Raw genomic sequence first — 24146 nt, forward strand, 5'->3', positions numbered from 1 at the left:
ACCTACACTCTAAAAAATGCTGGGTTGTTTCAACCCAATTTTGGGTCAAATATGGACAAACTTCAAACGTTGGGTTAAAAATGTAATTAAAAAATGTAACCCCACGGCTGGGTTTGTCCATATTTGACCCAAAATTGGGTTGAAACAACCCAGCATTTTTTAGAGTGTAGTTTTTCTAACTTTTCACCAAAATTTGCTCAGATCATGCTGGTAAAAAGTTGTTAAAAGCTTTTTGATAACAGTGTTAATTTCGTTAACGAAAATAATGACGAAAATGATTCGTCAACGAAATTTTTTTCAGTGACGAAAACGAGACGAAAACTAAATAAAAAACAGTTCTCTTACGAGAGATAGTCTCGTACTGCATTGTCGTAGCAACGCATTGGGAAAATCCTTTTCCACGAGAATACTGAAGCAAAAATTATCCTTAATTTTGTATCTATGTAAAACGCTTTGCCACAGCATACAGACCTAGGCGAGACAGCTCGCGCGCCTATTGGCTGCTGTGCGGCAAATGCTTAAGCCAATCGAGCGAGCCCTTGAGTGACGTCACACCCAATGAGGCTGAAACGGGCGTGGCTTAGGGCTATAAATTTCACTCACAGGCTTATGAACTCTGATTTTTAATCCTTCAGCGAAGACACCTCATCGCTGATCCGAGTTGGAAGCTGCGCCGTCGAGAGAGCACATCAGCGGGAGAGACGTGAAGCTGCTGGCACCGCCGCCTTCTTCGCCTTCCAGCTGCGCGTTCCGGCGCTTATATCCTTTCACTTGCAAACTAAACTGTATTTGTGTGTGTGTGAGTTCGCCGGCGCGACTCACACTTTGTATCTAAAAGAGCAGCGTCTTTTTCAAGATGCCTGCCTCCATACCGCCGCTGAGTGCCGCGCCGTAAAAAGCGCCGTGCTCAGCGGATCCCGGAACCTCCCTCCACCACGAGGAGCTCGCCGCTGCTGCCGCCAGCTTCTCCGCCCGCTTCGCTGGACTCTCTGACTGACGGACATAGGCCGCTGTATGCCGCCGCGTCAGTCATGGACGAGGAAGCTGAAGCCGCGTCTGTGGAGGACGACTGCTGTTCTCTCCTCGCTTCGGGTAGCGAGGGATGGGCGAGCTCCGAGGATTAGGAGCTTTTCAGTGCCCACAATCACTACACACTGCATGTCCCACGGTTTCTGTAAAAACGAAACAAATGCACGGTCAGTCAGTTCTGAAAGACAGTACTCTCTGTGCTACGTGGTGTCCCGGCCACGGCCGATGGTGTAACGTGTGTGACTGTAATGCCCACTACTCAGTGCCCATTCGTACACACAAGCACAGCCCTACACAATACAGGGCTTGCACACATAAATCGACTCATGTCGATTGTGCATCACATGTAAGTTAGTGAACGTGCCCGCTTTTCAGTGCCCACAATCACTACACACTGCATGTCCCAAGGTTTCTGTAAAAACGAAACAAATGCACGGTCAGTCAGTTCTGATAGACAGTACTCTCTGTGCTACGTGGTGTCCCGGCCACGGCCGATGATGTAACGTGTGTGACTGTAATGCCCACTACTCAGTGCCCATTCGTACACACAAGCACAGCCCTACACAATACAGGGCTTGCGCACTTAATATCGACTCATGTCGATTGTGCATCATATGTAGTGAGCGTGCCCGCTTTCAGTGCCCACAATCACTACAGGCTACATGTCACACGGTTTCTGTAAAACAAAACCGATGCACGGTCAGTCAGTTCTAATAGACAGTACTACCAGTGCTATAAATGTACCCGCGTTCACGCACCTACATTTATTCACAGACATGCCGAGCCCTACGGGACTCGCCCTGCGTGCTCCCTCTCAGCTGAGAGCTGAGGGCGCGCGGGCTGCCCGCTCGATAAAGCGCGCCCCCGCATCAAACGCGGCAATGGCGTCCATGTTACAGCACACGGCTCTCGTGTCGCCACCATTTCGCGACAGGGCCCGGTTTTTCAACCCGTGCACAAGCACTACAGTTCCAGTGGAACTCGTCCAGCCCTCCCCCTCCCGGATAACCACCGTAGAGGGGTCGAGCGCGGACATTCTGCCTGCTGTCATCGGCGCGGTCCCCGCCTCAGATGTTACGAGCATGGCGCTTGAACGAAACCTGCGTGCAGGCGCTCCGCTCCGGCGAGCGATGCTATAAAGGTGGTAAACGTGCCCGGCCCCCAGTGCCCGCGTTCCCACACAAGCATCACGGTTCCTACGGAGCCCGTCCAGCCCTCCCTCTCCCGCCTGAAAGCTGTCGAGGGGTCGAGCGCGGACATTCTGGCCGCTTTCATAAGCGCGGCCCCGGCCTCAGATGTTGCGAGCGAGACATTTCTGTCGCAGCTCACGAAAGCCGCTGTATCGCGAGTCGATCAGAGCGCGCTTTTCACTCAGCCCCTAGCAGTGGTGGAATGTAACGAAGTATTTGTACTTCGTTACTGTACTTAAGTAAATTTTTACGTATCTATACTTTACTTAAGTAAAAAAAATAATGCATACTTTTACTTTTACTCAAGTAGATTTTTCAGCAATTATCTGTACTTTGTACTCCACTACATTATTAAAATGCGTGTCGTTACATCCTTCCGAATCTCTTGCATAAAATGTTTTTGGTCGACTGACGTTTTGGCGTTGCTGGCCAATGCACGTTGAAACAGATCGGAGATCTGATTGGTCAAAGAACTCACGCGCTCAGCGCGCGTTTTGAAACAACACAACAAATTGCTTGCATGTTTTAAGAGAAGCACTCACCTCACCCTTGTCAAATTTAGTTTGGTGCTTATTTTTGTCTCATTCTAATGTGTTATACATTAGGGGTGTAACGGTATGTATTCGTACCGGACCGTTTCGGTATAGGACTTTCGGCGCATGAATGCAATCTTTCACGTGAATTAGGCTAGTTGTGTGCAGAACATATTCCGAGTTTCCACACGAACATTAAGTGTCGGAAGTCTCCGCGTTGCACTTGAGCGCGCACTGTACAACTGTACGGGCCGGGTTCGGACAGATATTTAGATATGTTCAGCTTCGGCTCGGGCTCGGTCACATCAGCGCGATAAGGCATTAAACATTTTACACTTAAAACAGCGTATTATGTTGGTAGCCAATGTGCCTGATGCTTTCACTTGATGCAAACGTTCGTTTTTGTGATTAGAATACATGCAAAATATGACCATAACATCTGTCTTCCTGTGTGCGGAAATTTGTTTATGTTGCTGTGACAACGAAACACGCGCCTGGGCGCTTGTTGCTCCGTGCGCGCTGATGCGATCATCTGTTGACATTTCCAAATGCCTTTCAGTTGCTTAATAAAAGCAGGCTTTCCACACAAACAAACGTACGCGTGTCATTAGTATGAGGAACAAAAAATGGGATTTTAACTGTCGGTTTCGGGTCGGGCTCGGACATAAATATCTTTATGCCTGTCGGGCATTTTTTTCTCTCTCTTCTCTCGCTAGCTATAGTGTCATGGCCAATATTGGTTTGAGAGTATTTTATTTAGTGGAGAACTTTGCAGCAGTATTTTATTTATTATTCTTTTTTATTTATTATATTTAATTAAAAAGTGTGTTTAAAAAAATGTAAACAAATTGTTAAAAAAGTTTATAGTAAACAACCAGCAGTTTAATGTTTTGCATTTCTTTCCCTTACTGTACCGAAAATGAACCGAACCGTGACTTTAAAACCGAGGTACGTACCGAACCGTGATTTTTGCATACAGTTACACCCCTATTATACATTATTAGCCTAATGCTTTTGGATTTTCTGTAATCAATGGAGTATAAGCCTCAAATGCAGTTTTAGCTACATTTTCCCCATGCAGGCCAAGGTAAAGGACAAAAGCAACTGTTGTTGAGCAGAATAAACTGTTACAAATTTGATTAAAGTGTTCAGAATAGCACTCACCTGTGTGCTTTTGAGGGGTTTTTTTTACTGCTCTTAATAGTATAGTAAAAATAAAATACATTGTATGTCATAATTGGCTTAGCTTAATTAATATTTAATGAGTAATAAGTAAATAACCAGATTTTTACAGTGTGTCAGTATTGCAGAGAGCTTGCACAACAACCCTTTCCAGTACACAATAGAAATTGTTTGTGATTATTACAATTGAACAGCCCAGACATCGAGACAACTGATTGTACTTTTACTTAAAAAAATACTTTAAAGTAAATTTAAAAGTATGTACTTATGACTTTTACTTAAGTAAGATGTTGATGTAGTAATTCTACTTTTACTTAAGTATATATTTTGCAGGGTAATTGTACTTTTACTTAAGTACTAAACTTGAGTACTTCCTCCACCACTGGCCCCTAGCTACACGTGCAGATGCATGGGAAAAGCTTCCCGGGGTTTCAAAATGGGTGATAAACATTATAAAAGAAGGCTATTCGCTACAGTTTCGCAGACGCCCTCGCCGCCACACGGCGCGCGTCGAGACTTCGGTAGATTCGAATGTAGCACATCTACTTCGAGCCGAAATTCAGAAACTTCTGAGAAAAGGGGCTATCGAACCTTTATCTCAGGCTCAGAGCGAAGGAGGGCTTTACAGCAGATACTTCCTGGTACCCAAGAAAGACGGGGGTCTCAGACCCATACTAGATATGAGGCAACTGAACAGAGCGCTTGTGAAACGCCAGTTCAGAATGCTAACGACCAGAAAAATCCTCGCGCACGTTCGCCAAGGAGACTGGGTCGTGTCAGTGGATCTAAAGGACGCGTATTTTCAAATACAGATTGCGTCACGTCACAGGCGATTTTTGAGATTCGCCTTCGAGGGCCAGGCATACCAGTACAAAGTCCTGCCGTTCGGCTTGTCTCTAGCACCCCGTACATTTACGAAGTGCATGGACGCAGCACTCGCTCCCCTCAAACTGCAGGGTGTTCGAGTGCTGAACTATTTGGACGATTGGCTCATTCTAGCCCAATCTCATTCAGAGATAGTGGCGCACAGAGCCCTGCTGCTGAGTCACCTCGAGAATCTCGGTCTCACAGTAAACTGGGAAAAGAGTTTGCTATCCCCCAGTCAGAATATTTCTTTTCTGGGACTGGAACTGAACTCGCTGTCGATGACAGTGCAGCTGTCACAACAGCGCGCGCTGCGCATCCAGCGCACAGTCAGCTCATTTCGCTGCGGCGCTGTTCTCCCTCTAAAGAGCTTTCAGAAAATGCTAGGTCTGATGGCCTCAGCATCTGCAGTACTGCAGCTGGGTCTGCTGCGCATGCGCCCGCTGCAGATATGGCTCAAAGGGAGGGTGCCATGCAAAGCATGGGCCACCGGTCGGCTTCGCCTCAAGGTCAATCAATCTTGCGTTGCAGCTTTGAAACCATGGAGGTCAAAAGACTGGTACCTGTCAGGTGTAAGCCTAGGAACTTCCTCGAGTCTGAGGGTGGTGTCTACGGACGCATCCAACGCAGGATGGGGAGCGCTGCTCGAGGGCAGACCGCTGTTTGGCCTTTGGTCAGAGCGAGAAAAGCTCTTCCACATAAACTGCCTCGAGATGTTAGCAGTGTGCAAAGCGCTCACTCGCTTTCGTCCCCTGATTATGGGCTGCCATGTACTGATACGTTCAGACAGCATGTCAGTGGTGTCATACATAAATCGCCAGGGCGGCCTCAGGTCCCTGTCGTTATACAGGCTGACCAAACGCCTTCTGATATGGGCGCGCTGCAACCTCCTTTCACTAAGGGCGGCGCACGTGCCGGGGCACCTGAATGTTGGACCAGACGTACTGTCCAGGAACCGCGTTCCTGCAGGAGAATGGTCGTTACACCCACACACAGTACAACTGTTGTGGAAGAAATTCGGCAGAGCGGAAGTGGACCTCTTCGCGTCTCCAGAGAACGCTCACTGTCTAGAATTGTTCTCAAAAAGCAAGGACGCGCTGGCTCATCAGTAGCCGCGCCGCCTGCTGTATGCTTTTCCCCCTGTCTCCCTCCTGACCCAGGTGGTGGAGAGGATCAGGGAGGAAGGATGCTCAGTGCTGCTAGTAGCGCCGCTCTGGTCGAATCAACCCTGGTTCCCAGCTGTGATGCAGTTAACCAGCACCGTCCCGTGGCCAGTGCCTCTGAGGAGGGATCTCCTCTCTCAAGCAAATAGTTCGATTTGGCATCCTCACCCGGAGCTATGGTCCCTTCATGTGTGGGCCATCAACGGGTATCCGCTGACCTCCCTCAGGGAGTGTTAAACACGATCACACAAGCTAGAGCTCCGTCTACGCGACGGCTCTATGCGTCTAAATGGTCTGTTTTTTCTGGCTGGTGCACGTCTCGCGGCGTGTCACCCCCAGACTGCGGAGTGACAGAGGTTTTGTCCTTCTTACAAGAGATGTTGGATAGCGGGAGATCCCCTTCCACACTCAAGGTATATGTGGCGGCTATAGCGGCTTTTTCTGAAACCGCACACGGCCAGTCCATAGGAAGGAACGATTTAGTCATTCGGTTCCTTAAAGGAGCTAGGAGACTTAATCCACCCAGACCTCCCACAGTTCCCATTTGGGACCTTTCCACGGTGCTGAACGCCATGAAGGGTCCTCCTTTCGAGCCTCTTCAGGAGATTGATATGAAACACTTGTCGCTCAAGACGGTGTTTCTCCTGGCTCTCGCTTCAGTGAAGCGCGTTGGGGACTTGCACGCGCTCTCAGTGAGCGCGTCGTGCATGGAATTTGGGCTTAATGACTCCAGAGTCGTGCTCAAACCTAAGCATGGTTACGTTCCAAAATCCCTAAACACACCGTTTAGGGCGCAGGTTATTTCCCTGTCTGCCCTTCCGGTCATCGGGGATAATATGGACGAAAATTTCATCTGCCCAGTGAGGGCATTGAGAGCTTACGTGTCGCGCTCGTCTGCTTTCAGACAGACAGAGCAGCTTTTCGTTTCGTTCAGTGGGCGTCTCAAGGGACTGGCCACTTCGAAACAGAGCCTATCCAGATGGATAGTGGACGCTATAGCTCTAGCGTACGCATCCAAGGGCACTCAGTGCCCTTTGGGTGTTAGGGCGCACTCCACGAGAAGTATGGCTTCTTCGTGGGCTTGGTCGAGTGGGATTGCCTTACAGGATATTTGTATGGCGGCAGGCTGGGCCTCACCTTCTACATTTATCAGGTTTTATAACCTCGAGGTACCCGCCTTACAGGCCAAGATATTATCGGTTTAAATAACCGTATTTGTTAGACTGACATTTCAGTCGTCAGTTATGGCATTATTATGCTGAACTGCTAACAGTTAATTCTGTACTGATCTGCTAAGCGCAGTCTATTCTGTACTGATCTGCTAAGCGCAGTCTATTCTGTACTGATCTGCTAAGCGCAGTCAATTCTATACTGATCTGCTAAGGCAGTCATTTTGCGAGAGATGGTGGTTAGAGCCCACCTCTTTCAGGATTCTCTGTGAGTCCTACAGGTGATTATGTACTAAATGAACCCCAGCTCAGTGCTCTGGGTCTATGGTGTCGGATCACTGCACACACGGCGTCTTACAGGGTTTTCCCCAATGCGTTGTTACGACAACACAGTACGAGAGTATCTCTCGTAAGAGAACGTACTCGGTTACTAACGTAACCTCGGTTCTCTCTAGAGAGAGGAACGAGTACTGCGTTTCCTGCCGTGTATGCGCTCCGGTTGTTTCGCTTTAAAAATCAGAGTTCATAAGCCTGTGAGCGAAATATATAGCCCTAAGCCACGCCCGTTTCGGCGGGACGTGACGCAGGAGGGCGCGAAGCGCCCTCATTGGGTTTGACGTCACTCAAGGGCTCGCTCGATTGGCTTAAGCATTTGCCGCCCAGCAGCCAATAGGCGCGCGAGCTGTCTCGCCTAGGTCTGTATGCTGTGGCAAAGCGTTTTACATAGATACAAAATTAAGGATAATTTTTGCTTCAGTATTCTCATGGAAAAGGATTTTCCCAATGCGTTGCTACGACAACGCAGTACTCGTTCCTCTTTCTAGAGAGAACCGAGGTTACGTTAGTAACCGAGTACGTTTTAAATGACGACAACTATGACGAAAATGTATTGACATTTTCGTCAACGAATAAAAACTAGACGAAAATGTTGGGGAGGGACGATTGAGGAAGAGATCCAGTCATAACTGATGCGTTTGTGGTAAAGTGCAGATTTGAATTGTGACGTGCTGATCTACCCAGGACATGAGTCATGAGTTGGCATGCGCTTGATGTCTCATAAATCGTTAAAAAATGTAAACGTCTGGGAGAAAGAGAAGAGCAGACATATGAATAGGATAGCTCTGAATAAGAGTGACGACGCGAAAAAGAGCTTTATTCGGTATGTTTTCTGTGCGCGCACACACACACACAGTGCCCACACCCGACCCGAAGCGTCAAGCGTGCAGCCCTGCACATAGACAGCTATACAGCGCGCGATGACTGAACTTAGCTCTTTCGCGTCTGAATGGATAAATACACACAACATTGTCTAAATGTCAGTTTTGGAGAGTATTCACGTAAACACAGTCAGTTATGTCTTTAAAGAATGTACCGTTGTCGTGTGAGAATAGCGGATCATGTGCATCAGTGCCATTGGATCTGCACACTCGTTCTTAAAGTGACAGTGCGTAATATGTCGCCTGTGCACTTAATATTAATCAAACAACAAAATAAAAAGAGAAAAGCACTCACTGCTCTTTAATAGCTGTAGGCCTAAAAAGGATGAATTATATTTAATTTATATAAATAAATATGTCTGCTTGAAAGAATAAAGAATGAATACTACATATCACACTGCATGAAAAGCAGGATTTTCGTCAGTAAGCGGCACTGTAGATTGTCGTGGAAGTTCAGGTTTACGACTGCACACGGCAATTTGCAGGCAACACCGAAAACTGCCGTGAATTGTCAGAAATTGACGTGGGCCTTGCTTGGCAGTTGTCCCCCCATGACCCCCCTTCCCCTAATTCTAGGGTAGGCTTTAACATGTAAATGTGAGCTATACAAATACAAATCAGGGTAGCAGGAGTTTTTTCCCAAGTGACATTTTTCTAACCCACGTTTGATTTCTGTGTACAGCCTTTATGGAGCGGGTTGTAAACTTTTAATATCAACATTTGTCAAACATTAAAAAAATAATAATAATATGAACAATCTATAAAAATGTTTTTTTTAACCATTTTTTTTAAAAACAGTTTTGTTTTGACAAAATTGGATTATTATTGAATAACAGTATGCTGTTTTTTTTTTTTTTAGCATTTTATGCTTAGAACATCTTAACTGAAAAATTACATTTAGCTGTATAATGAAAATAATGTTTACTTTTCCTAAATTGGCTCAACTTTTGTAGACTCATTTTATAAAGTCAAGAAGTTACTTCTGTCATGATGAGCCACAGCAAGTGTGTGTTTTCTGCATATGAATTTCTTGCACTTCACACACGGTGCTGGTTTTGCTCTCACACTTGGATGGTCACACCTCACATCACAAGTGCCCTGCCATACATAAAATAAATGTTTTTATTTTGTGTCTGTACAGTTTATTTTGAATAGCTGCCTATGAGGGTCAAATTGACACTATTAGTAATAGTACGAACATATAGTGATTTTGTTTGTATATGTCAAAACACATCAGCATGTTGAAACTTTGCATTGACCAATGTTATGTAAAAAAGATACACAAAACAATTTATTTTTGTTAAGTGAAAAATAAATAAAATAAATAAAAACTAAAAGAAAAACTTCCATGTCTTCTTTCTTTGAACTAGAAACGAAACATGAAAGGCTCTTTTATTCAATTTGTCCCATCTTGACGGTTTAAAAATACTGCTAACAAAAAGGGCGCCTCGGGATTAACGCATGGAGTTTTTATTTATTTTATTTATTTGTCACTTGACAATTATTGTTAAATGTGTGCCTGCATAACTTTTATAAGTTTTATACTTCCGGCATCAGACTTGTCAGGCTGGCGCTGTCGTATGCCTCACACTGCTATGACGTATGGTTCTGCGGTTCTGGTTGGACCTATCTCAGCATTTCTCCACTCTGCTGCTACCGATTGGCCGTTACAGCTTCGCGCAGTTGATGATGTCATCCGCATGCGGCCCAGCGCGCTATTTCGCGCCCATAGACAGTATGGGGGGTTCGCGCCGAAAGATAGCGGCTGGGAGTAAAAATGTAAAAATGGCGATATCAGCGTTGGAGTTCCGATATGTCCTACTTGAATGGACTGAGGGTGAGGATACAGGGTCCCATAGTATTTGGACCATTGACTGTGTCCGGAATTTTTCAGTTAAAGACTTTCTTGAAAGGACGAAAAAACTGAGAAGCTGGTGGAATGGCGAAAAGGCCGCCTTCTAACCTTCTGAAAGACATTATCATCAATCGTAAGTATTCCTAATTTTAATTAAATCGGTTTGTGTGAGAAAACGAACAGTATTTATATCGTGTTTACCTCTTGTACACAACCGTCCAAGTACTCTGAGGGCGCGCGTCACACACCAGGAAGCGCGCGCGCCCTCAGATCACTTGGACGGTTGTGGAACTTACAAGAGGTAAACACGATATAAATACTGTTCGTTTTCTCACACAAACCGCTCGTTTCGTGTCTTAGGCCATCGATGTGTACTTACGATGGGGAATTGTTTAATTTGTACTTCTCTGTGCATGCTCTTTGAGGAGGTGACCATAGACCTGCATTATATGACTGACAGACAAATATCAAAATGGAAACTACTGCGGAAACAAAGACACCTACATCTTGGATGCCCTTGAGGTAAGCTAAAACATACCAAAATTTAATTTCAAAGTGAACTATCCCTTTAATTTGTTTCATATCTTTATCGTTAATCTGCATTTATACATATAATTAATCTGCATTTATAAAAACCTATTAACTATTGGGAAGCTAAACATAAGAATCAATATGAAACATGAAAAAGTTTCTAAAAGTTGCCAATAAATTAATATTGTGATGTGAAATAATTTTTCAGATTGAAGTTATAAAGGGCTCTGGGGTGTTTTGCCAGGCAGAAGTGTGGAAAGCAGCCCGCCTTGCCACCTCTGCTACTGCCATGGTGTGGATCTGCTGCTGGGCACCTTTGATTTGGAGACTTTGCTGAAAAGCAACCTGAACGGTACAAAACAACATGTTCCTAATCTCTTCTGTCCTTGTCATGTCAGTCATATTCTGTGGAATAAATTATGTTTGTGTGCTGGCATACCATCGCTTTTTTACTTGGCATTTTTGTATTTCCTTGCACCTCAAGAAAATGTGATGTGTGTGTATATAAAAAAATAATTTTTAAATATTACTTTAAGGTGGGAAGCCAACCAGAGGGGATGGGGAGCAGCTGGTCGCCCTTGACCAAATTAAAAATGCAGCCATTATTTGGTGAGTGGGTGCATAATGCGTTGAGAAGGGAAAACAAGACTTTATAATTTCACCACTTTAACAATAGCCTACTTGTATCAATGTTTATTAGGCATCAATGGAGACTCCATTATTGTTACTGTATCTGCTTGGCACCTACAATACTAATTCATCGCTTGCTCACTTCTTGATCCTACCTTTCCTCTTCTAAAGCCACATTTCTGGGATATTGCGCTGTAAGGTGTGTAGTCCTATATTTTGTAGAACATATTGTGTTGCAAATAACCTCATGGCATATTGTTGTCATCTGAAGTGATCATAAATAGTCATATTCACCCCTCCTTCACCCGTAATCCCCTCTGTCCTTTGTTTGTGCCTTATTTTGTCTATACCGGTAATGATTTGCTTGATTTTAATGCATATCCTATTGCTCTTCGAGTAAACCTAGCATGGCAGCTCGCCGTGTGTGTGTCAATGGGAGGCCATTGTAAAGTATTTTGGGTACTGTTGGGTGCAGGAAAATGCGGGTGATGTTTTCAATCAGAGTTTTTTTCAGATTTAGCAGAATCCAATCAGAATCTTCCAATTGACGTGTTTACATGACGCATTTTTTATTATGATCAGCCCTTTATCCAAAATATGTGTCCAATCGCAGCTGTACTGTAAGCACTTTGGGTTCCTGATGAAGCACTAAATTATTATTATTATACTGTCTTATTACTTTTGTCTTTTCTAGATGCTACATTGAAGAAGTAGAATATGCTTTAATTCTTCTGTGTAAGCCGGAAATAGATCCGTTAATAGATACCGATCTTACCAGTACATTTTGTTTTCACAGACTAACCTCGCCTCATAACGAGGCTGTGACCTCATATCTGCTCGGAGCTATGTCTGCAAGTCCAGATTTACATGCTGATAATGATGACATTGTGTGTAAGTAACTTTTACTATTTTCTCCTTTATTGTTTTTATTGTTTAAGTTATTTTACACGTTGTTTTTTATTCATATCACTCTCATTTAATTGTTTTCCAGCTGCCTGTAAGACATATTACGAGACAGTACGCAGGAGCTTCAGGTACCGACAACCAGATCTTGCATCGCAGGCGGAAGCTGTGAAGAGTTCAGCTCGGAGTCGAGCGAGAAGAAAGAGGGTAAGATTTATTAGATTAGATCTGTTTTTGGTCAATGTGGCTTTTTCATGTGTATTAATAGATGTATTGTGTCCATACGCAGTGGACCGTGCAGTACTGATTGTCTTTATTGGTTGTTTTTACAGCTGCTAGAAGCGAGACAGAGTGTGCTAGCTGAGGATGAGGTGGGCCTTTGGAAGTGTGCTACCATAGACCTGATGTCTGATGAGGAAGACGGTATCGTTGGCGGGGTGTCTGGATGGATTGTGAGACCTCCATCCTTTCGCAGCCAGGAGCACGCCGAGCTCTGTGCCACGCTGCAGTCAAGATTAGAGGCGATTCCAAAGTACAGGGCAATGCACCACAGACGTCTGCAAAATGGACCGAATTCAGACAGAATGCTAGTTACCTACAGCTCCGAAGCGGAAAACAGACACTTCATGGTGCTGTAGGATTTTGGGCTTCTTGTGAGCTTCCCATTTGTGTGTAGGGCAGATCTCCTACGTTTTGTACATGGTTGTGTGTTTGTGCTAATAAAGCTATTTCTTTGAATAAACAGCATGTCCCTGGCAAATTTTCCTTTCCTCAATAAATTCATGTCCTTGATGGTATTAATAGTGTAGTCCATAGGATAATAATGACATGAATATACAACATAATAGCATATATGAATATATAAAATTAATAATTATTTATATATATATATATAATTATTATTATAATTTTGGGGTTTGAATTTATAATGAGCCAGGGTGACCAATAGTAACAGATCTGCCAACCAATCACGAGTGATTTTTCTTGTTTAAATGTAGTGGTTTCAACCAATACTGAGTGAGGAAATTTAAGCCATTCTCTGCAAGGCGCGCGGGCGCTGCTATTCATATGCAAATTAGAGCCATTCGCACCTCCGCGACGAGCGCCGACGGCCGCGAGCTCTCCACATACGTCATGGTTCGTTTCCGTCAGTATGTGGCACAGACGAACGCGACGTTCACAGGCTGTAAATTGTCGTTAATTGTCGAAAATTAGGGAGATATCCGGCCGTTTACGGGGACGAAAATCCCACTTTTCGTGCAGTGTCATGCATTGAGAAAAAAAATACTATATTTCTTTTGGAGAAGTGGTTTTATTTAATTTTAAGATGTTTTTTATTTCACAGGTTAATAGATGTTTTGGGAGTATGTTATAATGGGTTTGGAAATGTTAGAGAAATTCTAAATTAATGCATTACAATTTAAATTCGATTTTAGTCGACTAAATCTACTGTAGATTTAGTCGACTAAAATGTTATTGTATTTTCGTCGACTAAAACTAGACTAAAACTAAAACAATTCAGATGACTAAAATATGACTAAAACTAAATGGCATTTTAGTCAAAAGACTATGACTAAAACTAAATAAAAATTTGCTGTCAAAATTAACAAAATTAACACTGAAACAGTGAGTGTTTTTCTCTTTTTATTTTGTTGTTTGATTAATATTAAGTGCACAGACGGTATATTACGCACTGTCACTTTAAGAACGAGTGTGCAGATCCAATGGCACTGATGCACATGATCCGCTATTCTCACACGACAACGGTACATTCTTTAAAGACATAACTGACTGTGTTTACGTGAATACTCTCCAAAACTGACATTTAGACAATGTTGTGTGTATTTATCCATTCAGACGCGAAAGAGCTAAGTTCAGTCATCGCGCGCTGTAGAGCTGTCTATGTGCAGGGCTGCACGCTTGATGCTTCGGGTCGGGTGTGGGCACTGTGTGTGTGTGCGCGCACAGAAAACATACCGAATAAAGCTCTTTTTCGCGTCGTCACTCTTATTCAGAGCTATCCTATTCATATGTCTGCTCTTCTCTTTCTCCCAGACGTTTACATTTTTTAACGATTTATGAGACATCAAGCGCATGCCAACTCATGACTCATGTCCTGGGTAGATCAGCACGTCACAATTCAAATCTGCACTTTACCACAAACGCATCAGTTATGACTGGATCTCTTCCTCAATCGTCCCTCCCCAACATTTTCGTCTAGTTTTTATTCGATGACGAAAATGTCAATACATTTTCGTCATAGTTGTCGTCATTTAAAACTGTTTTTTATTTAATTTTCGTCTCGTTTTCGTCACTGAAACAAATTTCGTTGACGAATCATTTTCGTCATTATTTTCGTTAACGAAATTAACACTGTATTCTAGAATAATGTGAATTTGACCAAGAGCACACCAAATTGGATGCAAGGCTTTATCTCCATAATGCTTTAGCGTATTGAGAGGACTCCTGGTACATGTCATCACAAGCATGACCTGAGGCAACATGCAGTGTTTCGGCACAGCGACATCTACTGGTCATGAGATATGAAAAAGGGCTGTTTTTGCTTGTAACTTCTAAACGGTTTGCCAAAAAAATTATAAAACTGGTCTCAATGATATCCAATTTTCTCATACTGGCCATTTTGTCCATCGTTAATTTTTAATTTTGTCACTTATTGCTGTATTTGATAACGCATTAGTGTATCATTACGAAAATCAGGACCAGGCACTGAACATGCTCAAAATGTTTCAGAACAGCACCACTTTCAGGTCAAAATTTATAATGAAATTTCCCAAAATGATAATAGCTTTTGATTAATTTAATTAGTTCTAATAAAATGGGTCTCAAAAGATTCCTCGAGTCATACCGAAGAGCATGACACCAATTATACCATATTTGGTCAAACTTGTTGTCTGTCAATTTGAATTTCTTTGAAAACCTACTTTGTGTAGGTCAAATCAACTATCAGATTTTTACCAAAATTGGCTCAGATCATCTACAGACCATGCCGGCCTAAAGTTATTAAAAGCTTTTCGATTGACCAAATCGTTTTCAAACAATGCATCAACAAAATTGATGACATGGTGCCATGCTGATTCTGAGGCTGTAACACTGCATCACTTTGCCATATTGACATCAAACTTTGTATGTGTCCTTGTCTGCTCACGCTTTTTTTTTTTTTTTTTTTGTGGTATAGAAACTGGTATCAAGAATTGAGAAATTTTGCTGCTATGTAAAAATCACATGTGTCAAAACCCCCCAAAAAAACGATTTTATTTTGTGTGCTAGTAGAACAAGTCCTTAGTGTTGAGCCCTGCTATAGCCTAGTTTAAAGGCACAGCTTTATGTGAGGGTTGTTTTAATTGGAGTTTACTTAAAAATGTGGTTACATTTTTTATAAAGCCTATTAAATATTTAAAAAGTTGAATGGCTATAATTACTTTTATAATTTTATCCCAAATAATAATAATAAAAATCCATTTAATAGTGACATTATTAGCAGCCTTGGTATATGTTGATACTGGCCTCCATTCACTTAGCAAAAAGATGCCATTAAACAAATATTTAAAATATTACACGTGTAATTATGCACAGCTCTGAAATAATTGTTCTTTATGACTGCAATCCCTAAATTATTTTTGTAAAGCCTTATCCCCTAATAATGAACAATTGGAAAAGTCTTGGACATTCTTTTGTCAAATGGTTTAGACTACTCTTAACACATATAGTACACATAAATGCACAGCAGTACAAATCTAGAATAGTAGGCTATCTGTGACTATACACCACTCCTGAACCAATTTTTCATAAAATCCACATTTAGACAATCTGGTATTCAAACAACCATGAAAGTGCAATAGTGACTCCTGCAGAGTTGTCAAAAACATACATACAGATTCAACATTTATTATCTTCCATCCTACACCTATCTCACACTGTTGCTCTTCTGGGCTTCTGCAGGGTTTGCAGGCATAGCACAGGGGGACTTATAAATATTAATGTTACAAACTCCTAGCATACTGTATTTGTTGAGATATTTGATTGAAGCAGATAGTATGGATCTCTCACAGAGAATAAAAAAAGTTGTGGGATCTATATGCGACCCACCCTCAGCAATCTCCTCACCTGAGCCATGTCTTCAGTGAGTTCTCCCCAGACTCCTAGTTCTTGACATGGCACTGTTCATCAGCCATACTTCTCAGGCATCTTTAACATACACTCCAGGACATGAGACACAATCTGACGTGCCTCACTAGAAAAAACACGATATCTTGTGTGTGTCCTCTCCTGTCGTCTCTATCTCTCACTCTTCTTTGCTGGAACAGTGTATTTACTGATGTCTAAAGCACTGATCTCCCCTCCACATCAGCACTTTCTCCTTCTCCCTGCTGTTACTTATTCACTCAGCCAAAAAGAGAGGTGCATGATACTCCCGTCCTTCTGGGTTCGTGGAGAGACCGTAAATGTCCACTCTTTCGCACACTCCTGCTTTGCACTCCCTTGCACTCACTGTGTGTAAGCTGGGCTCATCTCTCTGCCTGCCTCTCTGTGTCCCCTCCTTCCCTCCTTCCCCTTAACCACCCCTCCCCCTGCCTTCCTCCTATCCTCTGCCTCTACACAAACACACAGTGAATTACAGGCTGTGAGCAGGGGATCAGAAGGATAGTAATGAAAGAGGTCATATGACTTCAGATAGAGTGTGCTGGTTCTTCCAGCAGCTGTCACACCCCTTCCTCCATGGACAGATTTGTCACCATTGACAACCAACAGTGTGTTATACAGCCATATGTCTCCTGTCGTTATCTTATTGGGCTGCCACCCGCCAATCCTGTCCTTAGTCTAAGGACCATGGGAAATGTAGTGTTTTAGGTTTTAATTTGTTGTCCACACATTTGTATTCTTTTATTTTTTTAAACATGAATCCATTATTGCAAACAGGCATACATCCACACTCAAACATTTAGACCAGGCACAGGCTCTCAAGACATTTTCCAACCTTTCCCTTAAACTATTGTGGGAAAATCCCAACCCTCAAGAACAGGAAGCTCGCTCCTGTTGTGGCCCTGGTGTTTCCCAATAATCTCAGATTCCTGTAACTTTTTCTGAATTGCAATAGTATTTCCCCTTTTTCTCTGGACAATACAATACCCTGTTTAGAAAAACACAACAATAGCTATTACCCTCCTCATACCTGAATAAGAAGACAATCTCCCTAGACTATTAATCATTGCAACATTTTATCTTAAATCAATCCTGAAGAAAGAATCAGCAGTCAAACTATAGTTGATGAGACCTTTATAAAGAAGCAATGACATCAACTTCTCATATTAATATTCATCTAGTGTAACTGGTTTGTATAACTGGTTTGTGTAACTGCCTCTTACAGAGTAAATGGCCCGGTTTCCTCTTCAATGCAAAGAGCAAAAAATAGAGTAAAGTCACATTAAACAAGTAAAATTATAACTAATAAAAATCACATTAAACAAGAAAACAATACAACCAAAAAAACATGCCTGATATAAAAGAACACAAAAGCAGCCTCTTACAGAGTGAATCACCCTTTTCTATAAAATAAATATGATGTACACTTGTACATCATGTGATCACCTTTTCACATATTTAGGCCAACGACAAAAATATAGAAAAAATGGTAAAATGACTCACAAAAAACAAAAAACAAAAACACAGGTAAGTAAATTAATATTATACACATAAATTGGAGTAAAGGTATAGATATAAAAGCAATAATTACAATAAAGATTAATTAAGATTATCAGGAGCCAATTGATACACTACCTCTTCAATGCAGTTACAATGCAAAGGAAAGACGAGGAGACAGAACAGGAAATTATGTTGGCTCATGATGACATCACAACAATTAAAGGGAAAGCACTCACTTCAATCAGGCAGGTATATCAGGTGTGTGTAAATGAGAAATTTTGTGTGAATTCTAATAAAAAAATACATATATTTAAGAGTGTAATTCCTGTACCTGTTACACTAGTGATGAAGTGCCAACTAGCCTCTCCCTATGGAGGATCCCTTTACCACTCTACAGATAAAGCATTGTGGAAAATTTTCGTATCTACCCCGTAGTGACAAAAAAAAAATTCTGTATCAAATTTATAGGCAGGACAAGTAGTTTGTTTAGGCTTGGTTTGTAGAGAATTACAAGCATGCGCACATATATTCAAACGCACATAACTATAGAGTGAATTCTTAATGCGCACGTGAGCGCCATCAGCGTTTCTCACAGGTTCGCATTTAAAGTCTGTTTAGAGAGAACGGTGTCGTCTTAGCGGACCCTAATTTAATAACAAATTATCCTTTCGACGGAAGTGAATCAATCAAAACTAACTTTAGCTGGAAAATAACATTATTCAAGAACCGCTAAAAACAATCTGTTACCTTAAATTATACGTTTATCTCTGTAAAGCAGCTTTGAAACAATCTACATTGTAAAAAGCGCTATATAAATGAAGATGACTTGACTTGACTAGCCGATTGCTTGCCTGGCTGTGACTGCTGCTGCTGTGAGTTGGTTTGTGGCTGTACGTTTCGTCTAAAGCCTCGTATTTCTTTCTGTTTTTAACCATTATTTACTATAATCTCCTAGTTGTTTATACTAGTAAATACAGCTTACCCAACTTCACACATTAACCTGACATTGCTAGCTTCCGTTACTACTAGCACAACATGCTAGTATTTCGCTAGCCTGTAAACGCGCCACCCGTGCGCTGTTATTTATTTATTTTTCTCTCGTGCGCCCGCGCCTTTGAGTTCATCAAAGCCCAGGGGTCCGTTCTTCGTACGTCGCTAACTCACTTAGCTGGATTTGATTGTTGGCGATTTGGCATGATCTTGGATTGTTTGGTTCTTCGACGCTCATCCTGGACTTGCTGTCATAGCAACAGGTGCGCAATCTTAAACCTGCTCGCGAGCAGGCTTATTTCATGTTAACAGGATTAGATCCCGGCTTTATATAAGCGGAGGTGATCCGGGAAGTCCTTTAGCGCAGCGCGATAGCGTACTTTTAGAGAGATATAGTTTTTCTCGTGACTCGTGAGTGTCATTTGTATCATTAATTTGTTGAACAACACATTTAATGTCGGAGTCGGGCTTTAACAACAGCACAAACTGTGTGCATTTCCCTGAGATTCTTTGGGAGTGATGCGGTGAACTTGGTGAAAAGTGCTGCCCGTCGTGCCATTCACAAAGTTTACCTCGCGCTCAAGCTATTTTTTAGGGGTTTTTATGGTTTTTCCTGACCCAAGGTTGTAAAGCAGATTTTTTTTTTTTTTTGCCAATGCAGGTACATTATATGTTTTTATGAAGATCATGCAATCATGACTTAGCCAATAAGTATGATTTACAGTAGCCTTTGTGTCAGGCTTCACTAACGTGATTCACTAACGAGACTGTACACACGTTCCCATCAAGGCCTCAATGAAGAGGATTTTGTGAACAGTGTAAATGTGCAGTTAAGTTACTATTACAATTCTAAATATATCATAGTAATATTGTTATATGAACAAAAAAAAAAAGGAATGGAATCAAAGTATGCAGTTGACTGACTAAAATGTCTTGGCGGTGTGTGACACTATACCATATCAGTCTCATTGTCACATGTAGCACATTATTTGAACATGGAAACGGAAAATATAAATATCAAGCACACTGTATTACATAGGCTACACGTATTCTGAGCCTAACATAACTATATTTTTTTCATTATGTAGGTGATTACAACATGCTTGGAGACACAGGGGCTATACCTGCAAGCAGTATTTTATGACCCCATTCCCTGACCCACAACACGGACAATGGAGCTCTAGCCAGGACAAGGGCACAGTTTTAAATTGAGCATGGGCAACTAAAGGGAAAATTTCAGTGTCTGAAAAGGCTGAGGGTTGCACCTGACAGGGACTGTGACATTATTGTTACATGTGCTGTATTACACATCATTACACATCAGAAAGGAGAGGATCCCTGTGGTGGAGGTGCAGCCTGATGATGACCTCCAGCCTGATGATCTCCAGCCTGATGATGACCTCCACCAGTGCACTTGGACGGACCTAGTAGCAAAGCGGCACGGGACAGAATTGTGGGACACCATTTTTAAAATTCACTAAATGTTTAATAAAAGACAAGACAAATATGCTTAGTTTCTTTTTTATTTCAATTATTCTTTGTAAAGAAAAGCCAGTGATCAAGCCATCTTTTGCCTGCAATAAGAGATATTATGCAAGGTCAGCAATAGTACTCTGTGTGTTCTTTTAGAGAGATATTTTTACATTAGCCTACATGCAGTGTTCACTTTCATAAAGTAAAGCAATTCAGGCTTTAGACCAGCCATTTGGATAATAGGCCTACTTAATTTAATGCAGCAACAAATTATTTTACAGTGTACTAAGATAATTAAAAGTTAATTTACCAGTAATGAAGCTGTTGCTGCTACTGGTCCCTGCCGTGGGTCTAAGGAAGAGATGCCCCCCACAATAGGGTCAATTCACATTCAACCCAAGGGCCAGCCCTTCTGTCGGGGAGTAAGTGACCACCACCTGTTTTTTTATTAATTTTTATAGCCTTTTTCTTGGTTGCTGCACATGAACAACACATGCACATCATTTAACGGTGTATTTTTAAAAGAGACCAAGAACAGTATAAGTAGCTTAGTAAAGATTACCATTTTCACTTTTACTTGTTCCAATGTTCTAGTGGGTGGTGGCTCTGACATTACAATGAACAAAGTAATTATGAAATTAAATTAAAATACAAAAATGTATATACTGTAACAAGTGATGGAAACATTTAACATGGTCCCCATTATTGAATTTAATTTGTTTGCTACTATTTGCCAGCCCCATCTCCTGGCTTTTACAGACTTTGATGTGTTCCCTGGCGTTTTCATTTAACATTAAAATTCCGCATAAACTTCGACTACTAGCTTTTGCTCTGCTGCGGAGAAAAACTGTGCGTGCTCTTTGGCCACGGTGAGCAGCCAATAGCAGCGTTGCTGATCAATGTTTCTACTATCGATACATATCCCCTTTTAAACCAGCGCATGCACGCGCATTTATCTCAGATAACTCAATCCAGCTATACTAATCATAACCGGCAGGTGTGTTCGAAGAACCCAATTAGCCAGATCATGATTAGGCCGATTATATCATCTTGGATGTCTCGTTTGATCTCGGATGTTTTAAGCAACGTACGAAGAACGGACCCCAGGTGAGTAAGAATCAGTCAACAAACACGGTGAGTAATGACTTCTCCTGTTATTATCACTTGCACTCCTGTTATTATCACTTGCACTTCATGTCACATGTTCAGCATAGCCTTCTCTGTCGGCAATATAGGATTTATATGTGATAAATGCAGGGAGACAGTCAGGCTGACGGAGAAGATTTCAGAACTAGACACACGCATCCAAACTTTAATTGAGAATAGTAAGAAGAGTGCTAGAGCTGTAGATACTATTTTGGATGCGCCTAGCCTTGTGAACCCTTTACACGATTCGGTTCCGGCTGAATTAGAGCCCGTGCAGCAGGGCAAAAGGCTGACGGAGAGGCGCTGTAGTCGTGGATCAAAAAAACGCTCTTCCGTTCCGATTTCAACATTAAACAGATTCTCCCCACTCAGTAAAAACTCATTGGCGATTCTCAGATACCAGAGGCTACTAGATCAACGACATCGAAGCAGATGGGACTACTTTAAAACGTCTTCTTCATTCGGGTTCGAACAACGTGAGGGAGCGCAATAATGACAGAATTTTAGCAGATTTCTTTTTGCCGTAAAGCAATTTGTTACATCGCGAGACCTGATATCACGCGATACTTCTTGACGCTGAGGCCGGTGTTTTTTCCGCTCACAGGCACCAGGGGGAAGCGGGACGGCCACCATTCAACCTGAAAAAAGTCATATAACCATTCCAATGACTCCGAAGCTGTTCAGTTAAGGTAAATTAAGCTAAAAAAACCCTGTATAGTTCACCTTTAATTCATACATTTATAGTTTGAATGTTGCAATTTTATGATGCAAGTTTAGCACTGCTGCAGTTCCTTTTACAGTTTCCATTATGTTAATTATTAGGGACAAGAAATTCAACCAAATAGTCAAATTTGAATTACGTTTTAGTGATTTATGACAGTATGAATGAATTTAATTTGTTGATTGATCGATCGTTAATCTAGTAACGTTAAATGAGCATACTGTTACTTTTTATTCTTTTGAGCTTCGGGATTATTCCCGAAGTCTCCAGGTGGGAGAGGTGTTGCACCTGTCTTTTGTGTCAAAAAAGTTGCAGGGGTGAGAATAAAGGGAAATTCTGGATCAGTGGACACTGGGATTAAAGGCAGTGAATTCATCACTGCAGTAACTTCTGCCATGAACGTTGTCAAGACTTCATGTGTGAGACAGGAAGATTTGTCTTTAAATGATCCCTCAACCAGGGGGCCTGTGAAAATGCTAAGTAGTGCTTTGACCAGCTGACCCAGAATGGGAAATCTCACACCTCTCTCTGGATTTTTCATGGATACAACTGTGCTCCACCAGTCTACATCAACTCGGCATTCCTCTTCAATGTATAGTTCTGGGCACACGTTAACAGATCCACCTCTATTTGGTATGCCCGTATCTCTTCCTCTAATTGACCAATCTCTTCTGGTGCGACCACATTAGGCAAGGCCTCTCCTAATGTGATAAAAGCCCCACAGATGGAGTCATCTTGAATCAGAGAGGGAGTGAGCGCAGAAAGTGAGGTGATTATCTTGTTCTCCAGAGGAAGTTTTTTGAGAAGGAACTCTGATGACTTCATGTATCCTTCTCTGAGAGAGTTGTAAATGTTTCTCACCCATATCTTCCTCTCCACACGGGCCTTGTTCAGTTCAGTACCTTTTGTCTGATAGTTGCAAATCTCTATTCCGGACATCAACCTTGATGATATCCTTTGCACTCAGTGGGATGGCTTCCGGCTTCATACATTTGCTGAGGAGCTCTCTAACTAGGGCCACCATCTCCACGTGCAGCAAGTGCGCCATTGGTTTTTCATGTTGCATTTTTTTTTCAAAAATCCCTGAAAAGTTGAAAGTACGTGTAACCGGGGCAGGAAAAGCCTGATATTAGATTAATTTGCCTGGTGATTTACCCTTATGTATGCTTTGACTCAGCCGCGCACTGTCCCCTTTAAGAGTGTGCGCATGCGCAAAAGAGAGAGAGTGCGTCAGACTGAGAGAGAGTGCGTCAGACTGAAAGAGAGCGCAGTTCGAAACAGAACACAGAGGGAGAAATAGTTGATATAACTGTTAAAAAGAGAACATTTCCAGTTTTATATTGACTTGTGAATCTGTGGTGATAACAGTCGTGTGTGGCTTTATCGAGTATGGTTTAATTTGCCGCTCATACGAGTGTTGTGTTCCTGCACGTGAGAGATCTTCCGTGGCGAATGTTGGAGAACGTTTGATGGAGATTGAGCGCATATACAGGCCACTACCGTTGTTTTTGCACACCCTTTATTTATTTTTGAGATTATATCAATGTGATATAACCTTTTTATTTGTTTGTTTTGTAAGACTTTTACTACTTTGTTTTCTGCACTCATTGTAGTCAATTGGACAGTTTTGTTATTTTGTTATACCAGCTTCTCTTTCCTCGAGCAAATAAGACCTTAATGCTGTGTCTCATTTGAGGCTCAGTCAGGAATAAAATAACCCTTTTTCTTTAGATGTTATGGCTGTGTCTTATTCCCTGACTTAACGTTGAACGGCCACATACGCCTGCAAACATAAAACAAAATGTTACTTTGATTTGACATTATTTTCCCATGCGTAAAAAAAACTTGTCACAACAAGACAACAGAATTAAAGACAACAGTTACATACA

At 42.1% G+C, this 24146-nt stretch overlaps 2 protein-coding genes across 2 annotated transcripts in view; one reads left to right on the top strand and one right to left on the bottom strand.

Annotated features, from left to right (window-relative positions):
- arhgap23b (Rho GTPase activating protein 23b) overlaps positions 1-16832 on the bottom strand; it is a 322411-nt gene extending 305579 nt beyond the window's left edge. The window contains exon 1 of the mRNA XM_079596330.1: positions 16392-16832. Coding sequence (XP_079452456.1) covers positions 16392-16400 — 9 coding nt within the window. The 5' untranslated portion in view covers positions 16401-16832. The remainder of the gene's footprint in view (positions 1-16391) is intronic.
- Positions 10237-12904, top strand: LOC306989039 (uncharacterized protein C14orf93-like; the record flags this gene model as incomplete). The annotated part of the gene is made up of 7 exons (XM_079594358.1): positions 10237-10335; positions 10628-10724; positions 10942-11085; positions 11270-11342; positions 12160-12254; positions 12355-12473; positions 12599-12904. Exons 5-7 carry the CDS (start codon positions 12209-12211, stop codon positions 12902-12904), a joined length of 471 nt encoding a protein of 156 aa, XP_079450484.1. The 5' UTR covers positions 10237-10335; positions 10628-10724; positions 10942-11085; positions 11270-11342; positions 12160-12208.
- Positions 16833-24146: the final 7314 nt, after the last annotated feature.

This window comes from Phoxinus phoxinus (genome assembly GCF_949152265.1).
Source record: "Phoxinus phoxinus genome assembly, chromosome: 21".
Taxonomy (NCBI): Eukaryota; Metazoa; Chordata; class Actinopteri; order Cypriniformes; family Leuciscidae; genus Phoxinus; species Phoxinus phoxinus.